Source organism: Lytechinus variegatus, chromosome 13 (genome assembly GCF_018143015.1).
Source record: "Lytechinus variegatus isolate NC3 chromosome 13, Lvar_3.0, whole genome shotgun sequence".
NCBI classification, from domain to species: domain Eukaryota; kingdom Metazoa; phylum Echinodermata; class Echinoidea; order Temnopleuroida; family Toxopneustidae; genus Lytechinus; species Lytechinus variegatus.
Window position 1 is genome coordinate 3306192 of NC_054752.1, and position 16145 is coordinate 3322336.

The following is a 16145-nucleotide window of genomic DNA, read 5'->3' on the forward strand; positions in this document are numbered from 1 at the left end:
CAATGGAACGCTCCCAGATATAAATTTAGTATGTCTTTTTTTTGTTTCCTTTCTACTTTTCTAATTTTCAATTTCTCCTTGTCCATTTGTCACTTGTTTGTTTCTTAATGTATTTGTCCATTTATTGATGTCTTTAATTCCATTTTAGGAGCAAGAAACGAGTGCGAAGGCCGCCGAGTCAGGAGAAGAAATCTCCAAATTGTACCGTCTTGAGAAACATCTGAGGGCGGAGATCGCAAGACTCAAGAAGGACCTGGCGAAGAGCACCAAACTTTGGGAGAAGAAATTCAGTGTGTTACAAAGAAGGTAAGTAAAAGTGAGAGATGGTCAAGGTAAGAAAGACATGAAAAAAAGAGACCAGTCCAGTCACATATGGGAGCAGGGTTGCTTTTCGTCTGTTTTTTCCAACTAGCCAGACAACAGAGCTGCCAGATAGTATGATTTTATCCTATTTAGTGGGATTTTTTTAGAAGAAAATGACACTAAATAGGATTTTCCTCTAGAAATAGGATTTTTTAACTTGTAAGAATGTTGATTTTCATCATGTTATTTTTCAAAAAATTTTAAAGGAAATAGGATTTTTAGGCTTGAAAAAAGGATAAAAAATATATATATAATAGAATTTTCTCGCAATTATGATTGGCCTCTCTGAGACAAGCTATTTAAGAAAAGGCTTAAGCCGCTTACCCACCAGAAGTTACTTTATCAAATTATTCATTAGTTCACATTATCAAATGCGACACTAAAGTAAAAGTTTGACGCATCACGCAGGCCAGCTACAAAGTGTAATTAGCTTGCATGCTAGCAGGCTTGTATCAGTTCAATCTCTGGGAGACATAGAGGAAGCAGGAGAGGGGGAGAGAACGAACATAAATGTGATGTGGAAGTACATTAAATTAAATGTGAGAGAATATATTTTGGTTAAAAGAAAACATTGATAATGTAATTTTTTTAATACGGGATGTATTGAAGTTCATCCATGAAAGATTTGAAAATTCTTTGTGTGGATTTATAGAAGGGTAATTTTAAGAAAGATTACTGTGTTTAATAAAAACATATTAAAAAAACAAATGAAATTACTGACAAGGAAATTTATGTGAGGGGATAGATCAAGCGGAAGTGAAATGATATAGTACACATTTTATTTATACAGTCTATTTCTTATGTTGTTTGGTTACAGTATGTATGCGCTGAAGGATGAGAGTTACCTCAGGCAAACATTACAGAAGCAAGCAGCTACTCTCCACCATGCCACTGTCATGTACGCTGTAAGTATCACTATTCTTGTGTCGTTTATTTTACCTACCAGTCGAATCCACCATCTGGGCAGCGATACATGGGTAGCCTGTGACGAGAGAAGTTTTGAAGGAAAAATGAAACCTTTGGAACAAGATAGCTTGTGTGAAAACAGACAAATCAAATAATCAGATCAACGAAAGTTTGAAAAAAGTTGAATAAAGAATAAGAAATTTATGAGCATTTGAAGTGTAGATCATTATTGTAGTGAAGATCCTTCTATTGGCAATGCGACAAAGATTTGTGATGTCACATGTGAACAACTTTCCCATTACTTTTGTATATATTTCACTTAAACTGCCTCTTTTATCACATCTATTAGTAGATTTTGTATTCTTTCTGGGGTAGGTTTCACAGGTGCCATCACACATCTGTGTCGCATTGCCAGTGATCACGATACATAAATGCTGATAAATTTCTCATTGTCAGATTTTTCTCAAACTTTCTTAGATCTTATTCTTTGATTTTTCTCTTTCCACACAAGCCCAGTTGTTCCAAAGGTTTCATTCCCGTTTAACCTAAAGCAGAAAGTCGGCAATGTTTCTACCAGAAGTCCCATCTGGGGAAAGCACAGATTGCAACTAGTTTGCTGGGCGAACCCTTTCACTTGAGGAAAGTGGTCTCGATATGCAGCCTCATGTCCTGGCGATGATTTGCATACAGAAGGCCTCTTCTCACTTTGGCTAGTCTTATATGAAGACCCACTTGTTGATCAAAGTCCCAATCAGGGTCTGTGCCTGCAGACTAGCCTGCAACATTGCAATTATTTGCTGTCATGTTACAATATTTCATGATTTTTTTTCAATTATTTATTTAAATTTGTTTATGGGGCCAGGTGGGTGTTTCATAAAGCTGTTAGTAAGTTAAGAGCAACTTTAAGAACGACTGGTGATCCTTTCTTGTGGTATACATGTATGGTATATTCATAGGCGATAGTTTAGCACATAAAAAAGGATCACCAGTCATTCTTGAAGTCGCTCTTAACTTAAGAACAGTTTTATGAATCGGCCCCAAGGTAGTTCTGTCTTCATTTTTTTAAGTCTCCTTAATGAAAGAGGTACCTAGATTTCCTGCCTTCTCCCATATATAGTTAACTCCATTTGAGTCATAAGCAAGGGTACTGCACAATAGACTTACAAATAATCATAAATTACCCAACATACTTTTTATCAACAACATGTTCCTGTATATTTCATGTTATCTGTTTTTCTACTATCTAGAATGATGCCCCAGGCAGCGTGGCTAGGAGTGCGACCATCCAGCCCCAGGCTCCCCAGCCTTCTCCCAACACCAAGCCCAAGGGACCACACCCACCTCTGGTATGTGATCTCAAATTCCAATGACACTGTTGCTTTCATGGATTGGGTTAATCATGTTCTGTACAAAGTCTGTGGGGATTTTGAAAATCTTAGAGTGATCCAGTCGATTTCATCAAATAGTGACTTGATATTTGCTCCGGCTGCGACAGTTGCTCCGAACTTTGGTTGTCTAAGATGTAGGGTTAGGGTTAAGGGTTGCAATAGGGTTTTGTGTTGGGTTAAGGGTAAGGTCTAGGGTAGGGTGTAGTCTTTAAAGGTAAATGCCAGTTGTGGTAACGATATCAAAATGAGTTCGTTTAGAATCCAATTAAATGACCACCAAAGTGTCTGTTTGTATAAATAAAACATATGTGCCAAAGGATTCTGGAAGAAATTGTGTAATTGCTGAGAAATCAGCAAATAAGCACAGGATTCGGTTCAAGCGTCGGGCACGACATTCAAAGCAATTATTATACACTGTCCCACGTGCGCTTATCTATGTTGGTAATCTTCAGTGTGAATATTTTTCAGCATAGATTTCAAGATTTCACAAAGTTCAGTTTATGTAACTGTACCAGATCTAGATCCTCAATGATATACTGACAATTAAGCCTTGTTTTACAGACTTTCTCATGTAATCAGTGTTTACTGCAACTACTGGTATTTCTCTTTAATCTAGTGTTCGTTATTTGATAAGTGTATGAGATTTATAACAGAGCAGTTGTGGCTGGAGCAACTGTCATGGAACCCATCAAATGTGTACAGTCAATACCCTGTTTCAAAAATATTTTCATCACGTGCAAGTTGTCATTCATTGTCAGTTACCATGGTAACAGTACTTCTTGGCCAATCATAATCATAGATTACATCAAAATGACAATTTTTCAGTGATTAATTCCTTCATAAAATGTTTCCCTGCTCTGTCGTTACCAATCACTTGTCTTTGAAAATTTATTGTGAAATTTGCATGCAGTTGGATAAAACACTTCACCAACTTTCATCTGATTGATTAGGTAAAAAATAATCATGTATTGGTTGGTTTAGAATTATAACTCTGTTGTACCTGAGATTATGATTTCAAGACATGTGGAACTTGAAAACTCAGTTTGTCAGAAAATCAAAACTATATTGTGAACTCTTAATTTCTATAAATTAGTGTTTGATGTAAAGGAAAATGTCTTATTCAACATGAACAAGGTGATGTTTAGTTCCTAACCCCCTCCCCCCTTTTGATTTCTTTCAGCCTGGAATTGGTCAAATAAACCCCACCAGGGATAGAAAAATGGAAGTGATGTCTGCATACACGGTATCCCCTCCACCAGGGCGGGGCATAGACCTATTCTCGGTCAACGGTAAGTTTCTTTCTATGTCTGTTTGTGGGCAAATTTTTTGTATTTTTGAAATTTAATATTCTTATCAATTTAATTATTTTAATACGCACGTACTGTGGTATCACGCTCGGTGTCTGTTCGTCCATTAATTTTTCCTGGTTAACGCGATAACTTTAGTTTTACTCAACCTAGGCTCATATATTTTGGCGTGTATGATACCAGCATGGAACCCAGAAATCCTATAGATTTTGATGTCAAACGGTCAAGGTCACACTGACATGTTTTCATCTTACCCTTCTGAAGTCCTCGTTAATGCGATAACTTTAGTTGAACTTAATCTAGGCTCATATAATTTGGTGTGTATGATACTATTGATTTTGAGGTCAGAAGGTCAAAGGTGGATTGGACACCTTCCACTCTTCTTGCTTGACCAGTAACTCCATTTTCCATGCAGGCGTATTATGCGCTCGCCTTAGCAACACTCTTGTTTTATTCTGTTTGAATTTGACATTTGTTTTAATTTATTTATTTTCATTCAGTATATTCACTTATTTTTATTCTTTTTTTTTTCATTTCTCTTTATTTTTTTGTGTATTTTTTTGGGGGGGTTGATCTTTTATTCTGTTTGTTTTAGTTTGTGTTCGTAAATTATGTAATCCTATGAAGACAAATTTATGCAGTTGCAAATGATTTCAAATCAATTCAAATCACATTTGATTTTGCTATTCTGTTTTGTCAACAGAGGGTCAGATTGTCGAACCTGATGATGATTATGAAAACTTCACGGACGGAAACTTCTTGCCCCTACCTACCCCTCCCCCACCCAGGTGAGATAATGACAGACAGTGTGCACACCCTCCCCCTCCCCATGCACCCCAGCACCCTCATGATGTCTTGTGTTGACTAGCAGCGGAAATTAGTGTCTACTAACCGCACAGTAGTAGTAATAGTAGTAGTAGTAGTAGTAGTAGTAGTAGTAGTAGTAGTAGTAGTAGTAGTAGTAGTAGTAGTAGTAGTAGTAGTAGTAGTAATAGTAGTAGTAGTAGAAGTAGTAGTAGAAGTAGTAGTAGTAGAAGTAGTAGTAGTAGTAGTAGTAGTAGTAGTAGTAGTAGTAATAGTAGTAGTAGTAATAGTAGTAGTAGTAGAAGTAGTAGTAGTAGTAGTAGTAGTAGTAGTAGTAGTAGTAGTAGTAGTAGTAGTAGTAGTAGTAGAAGTAGTAATAGTAGTAGTAGTAGAAGTAGTAGTAGAAGTAGTAGTAGTAGAAGTAGTAGTAGTAGTAGTAGTAGTAGTAGTAGTAGTAGTAGTAGTAGTAGTAGTAATAGTAGTAGTAGTAGAAGTAGTAGTAGTAGTAGTAGTAGTAGTAGTAGTAGTAGTAGTAGTAGTAGTAGTAGTAATAGTAGTAGTAGTAGAAGTAGTAGTAGTAGCAGTAGTAGTAGTTGTTGTCGTTGTATGAATGTTAGGTCCTCTTTCTATTGGTGTTAAGATTTTACTTTTTATTTTAATTACTAAGAATGAACTCCTAAAATGACACAAAAAGAATATACTCAACTGTTAAGGATAAATTCTAACACAAGTATCACCTTCCCTATCCCCAATTTTAATTAACATTGACTCTTCTCCCATAATGCTTGACCTATAATCACTGACCTTAAATTCTTGCCCTGTAATTCACCTTGAATGCAACCTTTCAACCCATAACCTTTAACCTTGACCTTTAACATGACTTTGATTTAACTTCTGAACTTAAATTCATTGTAACTCTTGCCCTATAACTCTCCTTGCATGCACCCTTTTTATAGCTCTATTGACATGAATCCTTACCCTTTCACCACCTATATGAAAGACTATGTCAATCCATGGCCTTTAACCTTGACTTTTGACCTTTAAAGCATAACCTTTAACCTCTCACCTTATACTCATCCTTACTCTTGCCCTATAACTCTCCTTGCACGCACCCTTTTTATAGCTCTATTGAATGAATCCTTACCCTTTCAACACCTATATGAAAGACTATGTCAATCCATGGCCTTTAACCTTGACTTTTGACCTTTATTCATAACCTTTAACCTCTCACCTTATACTCATCCTTACTCTTGCCCTATAACTCTCCTTGCACGTACCCTTTTTATACCTCTATTGAATGAATCCTTACCCTTTCAACACCTATATGAAAGACTATGTCAATCCATGGCCTTTAACCTTGACTTTTGACCTTTAAGCATAACCTTTAACCTCTCACCTTATACTCATCCTTACTCTTGCCCTATAACTCTCCTTGCATGCACCCTTTTTATAGCTCTATTGAATGAATCCTTCCCCTTTCACCACCTATATGAAAGACTATGTCAATCCATGGCCTTTAACCTTGACTTTTGACCTTTAAAGCATAACCTTTAACCTCTCACCTTATACTCATCCTTACTCTTGCCCTATAACTCTCCTTGCATGCACCCTTTTTATAGCTCTATTGAATGAATCCTTATCCTTTCACCACCTATATGAAAGACTATGTCAATCCATGGCCTTTAACCTTGACTTTTGACCTTTAAGAATAACCTTTAACCTCTCACCTTATACTCATCCTTACTCTTGCCCTATAACTTTCCTTGCATGCACCCTTTTTATAGCTCTATTGAATGAATCCTTCCCCTTTCACCACCTATATGAAAGACTATGTCAATCCATGGCCTTTAACCTTGACTTTTGACCTTTAAAGCATAACCTTTAACCTCTCACCTTATACTCATCCTTACTCTTGCCCTATAACTCTCCTTGCATGCACCCTTTTTATAGCTCTATTGAATGAATCCTTACCCTTTCACCACCTATATGAAAGACTATGTCAATCCATGGCCTTTAACCTTGACTTTTGACCTTTAAGCATAACCTTTAACCTCTCACCTCATACTCATCCTTACTCTTGCCCTATAACTCTCCTTGCATGCACCCTTTTTATAGCTCTATTGAATGAATCCTTACCCTTTCACCACCTATATGAAAGACTATGTCAATCCATGGCCTTTTAACCTTGACTTTTGACCTTTAAAGCATAACCTTTAACCTCTCACCTTATACTCATCCTTACTCTTGCCCTATAACTCTCCTTGCATGCACCCTTTTTATAGCTCTATTGAATGAATCCTTACCCTTTCACCACCTATATGAAAGACTATGTCAATCCATGGCCTTTAACCTTGACTTTTGACCTTTAAGCATAACCTTTAACCTCTCACCTTATACTCATCCTTACTCTTGCCCTATAACTCTCCTTGCACGTACCCTTTTTATACCTCTATTGAATGAATCCTTACCCTTTCAACACCTATATGAAAGACTATGTCAATCCGTGGCCTTTAACCTTGACTTTTGACCTTTAAGCATAACCTTTAACCTCTCACCTTATAATCATCCTTACTCTTGCACTATAACTCTCCTTGCATGCACCCTTTTTATAGCTCTATTGAATGAATCCTTCCCCTTTCACCACCTATATGAAAGACTATGTCAATCCATGGCCTTTAACCTTGACTTTTGACCTTTAAAGCATAACCTTTAACCTCTCACCTTATACTCATCCTTACTCTTGCCCTATAACTCTCCTTGCATGCACCCTTTTTATAGCTCTATTGAATGAATCCTTATCCTTTCACCACCTATATGAAAGACTATGTCAATCCATGGCCTTTAACCTTGACTTTTGACCTTTAAGAATAACCTTTAACCTCTCACCTTATACTCATCCTTACTCTTGCCCTATAACTTTCCTTGCATGCACCCTTTTTATAGCTCTATTGAATGAATCCTTCCCCTTTCACCACCTATATGAAAGACTATGTCAATCCATGGCCTTTAACCTTGACTTTTGACCTTTAAAGCATAACCTTTAACCTCTCACCTTATACTCATCCTTACTCTTGCCCTATAACTCTCCTTGCATGCACCCTTTTTATAGCTCTATTGAATGAATCCTTACCCTTTCACCACCTATATGAAAGACTATGTCAATCCATGGCCTTTAACCTTGACTTTTGACCTTTAAAGCATAACCTTTAACCTCTCACCTTATACTCATCCTTACTCTTGCCCTATAACTCTCCTTGCATGCACCCTTTTTATAGCTCTATTGAATGAATCCTTACCCTTTCACCACCTATATGAAAGACTATGTCAATCCATGGCCTTTAACCTTGACTTTTGACCTTTAAGCATAACCTTTAACCTCTCACCTTATACTCATCCTTACTCTTGCCCTATAACTCTCCTTGCATGCACCCTTTTTATAGCTCTATTGAATGAATCCTTACCCTTTCACCACCTATATGAAAGACTATGTCAATCCATGGCCTTTTAACCTTGACTTTTGACCTTTAAAGCCTAACCTTTAACCTCTCACCTTATACTCATCCTTACTCTTGCCCTATAACTCTCCTTGCACGCACCCTTTTTATAGCTCTATTGAATGAATCCTTACCCTTTCACCACCTATATGAAAGACTATGTCAATCCATGGCCTTTAACCTTGACTTTTGACCTTTAAGCATAACCTTTAACCTCTCACCTTATACTCATCCTTACTCTTGCCCTATAACTCTCCTTGCATGCACCCTTTTTATAGCTCTATTGAATGAATCCTTACCCTTTCACCACCTATATGAAAGACTATGTCAATCCATGGCCTTTAACCTTGACTTTTGACCTTTAAGCATAACCTTTAACCTCTCACCTTATACTCATCCTTACTCTTGCCCTATAACTCTCCTTGCACGTACCCTTTTTATACCTCTATTGAATGAATCCTTACCCTTTCAACACCTATATGAAAGACTATGTCAATCCGTGGCCTTTAACCTTGACTTTTGACCTTTAAGCATAACCTTTAACCTCTCACCTTATACTCATCCTTACTCTTGCACTATAACTCTCCTTGCATGCACCCTTTTTATAGCTCTATTGAATGAATCCTTCCCCTTTCACCACCTATATGAAAGACTATGTCAATCCATGGCCTTTAACCTTGACTTTTGACCTTTAAAGCATAACCTTTAACCTCTCACCTTATACTCATCCTTACTCTTGCCCTATAACTCTCCTTGCATGCACCCTTTTTATAGCTCTATTGAATGAATCCTTATCCTTTCACCACCTATATGAAAGACTATGTCAATCCATGGCCTTTAACCTTGACTTTTGACCTTTAAGAATAACCTTTAACCTCTCACCTTATACTCATCCTTACTCTTGCCCTATAACTTTCCTTGCATGCACCCTTTTTATAGCTCTATTGAATGAATCCTTCCCCTTTCACCACCTATATGAAAGACTATGTCAATCCATGGCCTTTAACCTTGACTTTTGACCTTTAAAGCATAACCTTTAACCTCTCACCTTATACTCATCCTTACTCTTGCCCTATATCTCTCCTTGCATGCACCCTTTTTATAGCTCTATTGAATGAATCCTTCCCCTTTCACCACCTATATGAAAGACTATGTCAATCCATGGCCTTTAACCTTGACTTTTGACCTTTAAAGCATAACCTTTAACCTCTCACCTTATACTCATCCTTACTCTTGCCCTATAACTCTCCTTGCATGCACCCTTTTTATAGCTCTATTGAATGAATCCTTACCCTTTCACCACCTATATGAAAGACTATGTCAATCCATGGCCTTTAACCTTGACTTTTGACCTTTAAGCATAACCTTTAACCTCTCACCTTATACTCATCCTTACTCTTGCCCTATAACTCTCCTTGCATGCACCCTTTTTATAGCTCTATTGAATGAATCCTTACCCTTTCACCACCTATATGAAAGACTATGTCAATCCATGGCCTTTAACCTTGACTTTTGACCTTTAAAGCATAACCTTTAACCTCTCACCTTATACTCATCCTTACTCTTGCCCTATAACTCTCCTTGCATGCACCCTTTTTATAGCTCTATTGAATGAATCCTTACCCTTTCACCACCTATATGAAAGACTATGTCAATCCATGGCCTTTAACCTTGACTTTTGACCTTTAAGCATAACCTTTAACCTCTCACCTTATACTCATCCTTACTCTTGCCCTATAACTCTCCTTGCACGTACCCTTTTTATACCTCTATTGAATGAATCCTTCCCCTTTCAACACCTATATGAAAGACTATGTCAATCCATGGCCTTTAACCTTGACTTTTGACCTTTAAGCATAACCTTTAACCTCTCACCTTATACTCATCCTTACTCTTGCCCTATAACTCTCCTTGCATGCACCCTTTTTATAGCTCTATTGAATGAATCCTTACCCTTTCACCACCTATATGAAAGACTATGTCAATCCATGGCCTTTAACCTTGACTTTTGACCTTTAAGCATAACCTTTAACCTCTCACCTTATACTCATCCTTACTCTTGCCCTATAACTCTCCTTGCATGCACCCTTTTTATAGCTCTATTGAATGAATCCTTACCCTTTCACCACCTATATGAAAGACTATGTCAATCCATGGCCTTTAACCTTGACTTTTGACCTTTAAGCATAACCTTTAACCTCTCACCTTATACTCATCCTTACTCTTGCCCTATGACTCTCCTTGCATGCACTCTTTCAGCTCTATTGACATGTATCCTAACACAGTCACTACCTACATGAAAGATTACATCAATCCATGGTTATTGACCACTGATATCTGAAGGTATTCTTTGATCTTTCATTAAAAATCGTTGCAGAAAAAAGAAGGAAATTCATGCAAAGATAATATCATCTATAATCCATTTGCAATGCATTAAACAAAAAACATACTGAAGCTTTATGTAATTTTTTTTAGATTTTCTTAATATGGTAAAGGAGAATAAACAAATACACTGTTTACGCATTTTTGCCTTTTTTTATACATTTCCCAGATTGGAAAATGGCATGAGATCACTAGATGAAAGTTACATTTTTTGTATTCTTTGTGTAGCAGTAACAATAATACATTTTCCATGACATTTGATGTAAATTAGAAAATATGAATATTTCCCATATACTGTATAGGGAATGATTTTAACACCCTACTACATTTAAAAAAAAAACAGTTTCTGAAAAATCAATTTACTGTGCAATTGTGATAAACCTGTTTGTATTGATCTTTCTATCCCTTGGTATCATAACCTGTGGTTTGGGAACATAAAGCTGATCACAAATAAAGATTTTTACAATTGATTGTATTGATTACAATGCACAATCAATCATTACAATCTGTGGTATGTTCAGTCGCTGCACTTTGTGTAGTACGACCATGGGGAATGTTTCATGTTGCACCTTATCAGTGATTTAAGTGGTGATGTTTTAAGCTACTGAAATCCTTGCTTCTGATTGGCTGATAGCAAAATGCTGCGTCAAACAGCCCTACATGTATGTTTCCCTCACAGAGTTTGTATAATGCTATGATTAATTGAGCAACTGAGTTGTCATTCAAAACTATTCCAAGTACTAATAATTTTATCATAAGTAAGGGCATTTGTATATTTCCTTTTGATTTTCTGTACTTTATGGTAATACGTGTATACTTCATAATTCACTCTACCATTACATATGTCAGCTTGTCCTAATTCATGCATATCTGTTCCCATGACCTATGACCCTTCTTGTGCTACCATTGAGAGGACCTTTCAGTCAGGGAGTGGCATTTCTCTAATTCAAATGGTTGTTCACAATAAGAACTTTAACCTAATAAGGTGAAATGTAAATTATTGAGAATTTGATGCAATAAATTCTGACTTCAGCACAAGAAAGTGTACCTATAATGGCTTATAACTTATGAACAGCTTATCAAATGATTCGGTTGAATATTTATGCAATATTAAAAAATCTGGTTATAGGAGCTTCCAACCAGAATGTTATGATCTCAACCAGAAAATAAACTTCGGTCAGGGTTTATGCAAGAGGCCCCAGGACTCTTTCCATGACATTTCATGATCTTTTGTAACATGTACATTGTACATTAACTATCCTCACTTAGGACCTATCATATGTCCATGTATATTATCAGCACAGTTTGAATGTCATGCTTTGGTTTTTGTGCACTTATATTTAATCAACTAGTGCTTTCCTGTTTGCATTGGTTTGCTTATGTATATTTTCTTATTCAAATGTGGTATATGTGTATAGTACTGAGTACTTTGTATCATACACCTCATTTTTTCTCAGATTGTTTCTTTTCAAGGAAATCTTCACTTTTTGCATTATTACATTGTTTGACTATCAACTTTCCACGGGGGTGTTTCACAAAGACTTAAGTATGACTTAAAGTCGCACTAAATGTCTATTTGCGCGTGGTATAAAAGGCATGACCGCAATGGTCAGATCATGCGAAGAGGATGTGCACTACTGCATATTGATCAATAAGATTGCGCGTTGCATATCATGTACGCGTCGGCATTTAAGGGCGACTTAAGTCATACTTACATCTGTGTGAAACCTTTCCCCTTGATGGGTGTTTCATAAAGCTGTTTGTAAGTTAAGAGTGACTTAAAGAGCGACTTGTGAACCTTCCTTACACGCTAAATAATCACCAATGAACATATAACGGTGAACAACATTTACCACACGAAAGGATCACCAGTCGTACTTAAGTCACTCTTAACTTACAAACAGCTTTATGGAACGGCCCCTTGCACTCAATTTCACCCTCACAAGAAAATAGACTCTATTCACTACGTACATGTACATTGCATGGCTATTGACTTTCCTGCATTCACTCCCTACATACAAGAAAATTCAACCTATATTCATGATTTACATTGTATGGCTTTTGACTTCCTGCACTCATTCCTTCAATTAAAGAAAATAAATTTTCTTTACTGCTAACATTGTATAGCTGTTGACTTTCTTGTGCTCACTCCTTCCATACAAGGAAATGTAATCTCTTCATATTTACATGTATGTCTTACATTTTGTTGTTCCTGCGCTCACTCCCTCCATACAAGAAAATTTTATATCTTTATGTCCTACATTGATTGGCTGTTGACTTCACTGCTCTCATCATTGCAAGAAAATGGAATCGTTTCACTCCCTCTATTGTGAGGCTTGGCTGGGTTTACTTTTCTGCTATCACCTTATCTTGGCAAGAAAAGGAAACCCTGTTACACCTTACATTATGTGGCTGTTGACTGTACTGCACTTACCCCATCTTTGCAAGAAAATGATGTCTCTTCACTCCTTACATTATGTGGCTGTTGACTGTACTGCACTTACCCCATCCTTGCAAGAAAATGATTTCTCTTCACTCCTTACATTATGTGGCTGTTGACTGTACTGCACTTACCCCATCCTTGCAATAAAATGATTTCTCTTCACACCTTACATTATGTGGCTGTTGACTGTACTGCACTTACCCCATCCTTGCAATAAAATGATTTCTCTTCACTCCTTACATTATGTGGCTGTTGACAGTACTGCACTTACCCCATCCTTGCAAGAAAATAAAATCTCTTCACTCCTTACATTGTATGGATGTTGGCTTTCCTGCACTCACTCTTTATGTAAAGAAAATAACATCTCCTCATGACTTTATGGCTGTTGAATTTCTTGCACTTACTCCATTCCTGCAAAATAATCTAGATGTGTGCACCAGATCTACACCTGTTTTGCTCCATTCAGGGTAAAATACTGATGTTATTTTGTGCTCTGTCGCCCTCACAGGTGGATAAACGACGACAGCAGACCTCCGTCCCGCAACCCTGAACTCCTGATGGCATCCTGAACGGTACTATTGAAGCATTTTGTCTAGAATAGTATTGAATCTGTCATTAACATTAAGCTTTCAATCCCGCCCCCCCCCCCCCACTCCGGGGTCGCACGGAAGGACTGCATGCGTGTTCCCAAACTGACCGGTAAAGGGGTTCTTTTTCGCGGTACAAGTCTGGCCTGCGAATTCTAAAAAGGGGGTGTATATGTATTGTTGCTAATGTTGATGTAGAGCAATTTCATCAACATTAGCCACAACCTTCAAACCTTGAAGAATAATGCCTTTAAGCAGCTCAAAAGCTATAAGACAGAATGAAAACATTCAATATATATCATTGCGTAAGTGCCTTCACTGCCATTGTGAAAAAATTTAACTTTCACATCTGACAAGTTATCAGATCCGACATCTTTCCAAAGATTTGATTGGCCAAGAGTCTGACTGTCACTATGGTAACTGTCTGGTAAAACAGATTTTGTCAGATAACACATCAACAAGTCCTTTCATAAAGCACTCGCCATGAAGTCATTCTCTGGAATATCACAGATAATGGTTGATTTCAAGTGTGGTGTTGAAGTGTAGTGTTGAAGTGTAGTGTTTGTGATGTGGCAACAAAACACCGGTCACAATATGTACTTGGAAGGCTGGTGTTCGGATTGGACTCAGAAAATGTTACATTTCTGGCAGTTTGTGTTGAATGCTGATTTTAAATTTTGTCTGCTGAACCAAGGATTAGTGCTGGTGTATAATGATCCTGTGAAATTTTCTGTTCACGATCACTAATCCTTAGAAATATGGGGAACAATTATTCCAGTTCGGCATTGGTGTTTGTTTTGGTGATTTCTTTTATGGCTTCTCATGACTTGTACAATGAACAAATTTACCCATTAGCAATCATTATTAGAATACATTTTACAAATGTACCCTATATTTCAATTATTTAAATTACTTGAAGTTGAATATATGAGAGCAAATAATAATCTTTCACGCACTTTATTATTTTATTGAAGGAGGATTCTTTTTTTTAATGAAATGTGTCATCAGTTAAATACAAATGAGCAACATCGTATCTTGCAAGAAAAACCCTATAAAAAATACAATATTTTTGTTTATGAGAAAAAGGAAATATATCCTGCATAGGGATCGGGTGTGAAGCAGCTAGTTGCTGTCTGGAACGATTTTGTCCTCATTATTACCCTGGTAATTAGATCCTGGCTTGCCCACACACATTGTATGCACTTTGTCCACTCCTTGGGGAGCATTCCAACAAGAGTTTACAAAGTCAATTATACTAGGCATACTACATAGGCTTTCACATCCTATGATCATACTTGTAGGGTCATTTACCGTACCCTGTATGACCTTTTTGTTCAGCCTGGTATGTAGTGATATTGATACACTGTTCAAGTATAGCAGCGAGGTATATGTTTTCATTTACATGTATGCAAGGGGCTTCATTTCAAATATGTACACTTCCATGTAGAAAATGATCTTTGTTTTCATTTCATAAAGACGTTCCAGTGCCTATGTAGGTGCTAAATGGGTACCCGGTAGGATGTGAAAGTCATTGTAGCTTGTCCAGTACTGTGTGCGCCTCACAGGCGACTGACTGGAATACTCCCCAGGGAGTGGAGGATGTGCACATGTTGTGTGCGGGAATGACTGATTGAATCCGATGACCGGGGTTATAATATATCTGTAAAGTGCTTAGATACGTCGTTCCAGTGTATTAAGCGCTATATAAAAGCGGATTATTATTATTATTATTAATAACATTCCTGGGATAACTTCTGAAGGTTTCCACAGCAAAGAAGAACACCATGTATCTTTCTTGGGTAAATGTTGTCCCTGAAAAAAAAAACGGTCTCCAGTTCTGCATGAAATCGAGTTCAACGTATGGAAAACTTCTAATAATTTTCATAACTTTTCCTTTGCGAAAGTGAATTTTCATGAAGGCACTCAAAACTGAAAGAATTGTGCACTTTTCATGCAGGATTGAAATGAATCCAATGACCTGGGACATAATGTGCTGTGAAGCGCATTGAGCCGTTATGGGAAAAGCAGCTATTATCATTATCATCATTAAAGAAGCATAGTCAATCAAGCGACAGATTAGAAATTAATTATGTAAAGTTTAATACTTGTCTAGTTCAAATGGATAAAATGTGTTTTTTTTTATGTAGTCACTTTTGAACATAGGCTAATGTATATATTGTAAATAAGATTACTTCCTTATATTCAAGTATTCATGAAAACCGTCCAATTTCACACTGATGAAAACAGGTATTTATATGTTGTATCTATAATTAATTTTATCATTGATGCCTTATGTGTGGAAACTTTAGTGATCAAATTCATTATAAATTCTCATAATATGCAAATCCACCTATTGCTACATACTGTGATCTACTCACCAATCCACATAAAATACTGCTTGTACCAAATATAAAATGTGAATGAAACTATGCAGTTTGTTAAATTCTACACAGACTATTTGCAATGAAGGT

At 36.9% G+C, this 16145-nt stretch overlaps 1 protein-coding gene across 1 annotated transcript in view; it reads left to right on the plus strand.

Moving 5' to 3' along the window:
* LOC121426112 (uncharacterized protein C10orf67, mitochondrial-like) overlaps positions 1 to 15204 on the plus strand; it is a 35415-nt gene extending 20211 nt beyond the window's left edge. The window contains exons 11-16 of the mRNA XM_041622280.1: positions 149 to 306; positions 1181 to 1268; positions 2517 to 2615; positions 3838 to 3946; positions 4668 to 4752; positions 13596 to 15204. Coding sequence (XP_041478214.1) covers positions 149 to 306; positions 1181 to 1268; positions 2517 to 2615; positions 3838 to 3946; positions 4668 to 4752; positions 13596 to 13656 — 600 coding nt within the window. The 3' untranslated portion in view covers positions 13657 to 15204. The remainder of the gene's footprint in view (positions 1 to 148; positions 307 to 1180; positions 1269 to 2516; positions 2616 to 3837; positions 3947 to 4667; positions 4753 to 13595) is intronic.
* Positions 15205 to 16145: the final 941 nt, after the last annotated feature.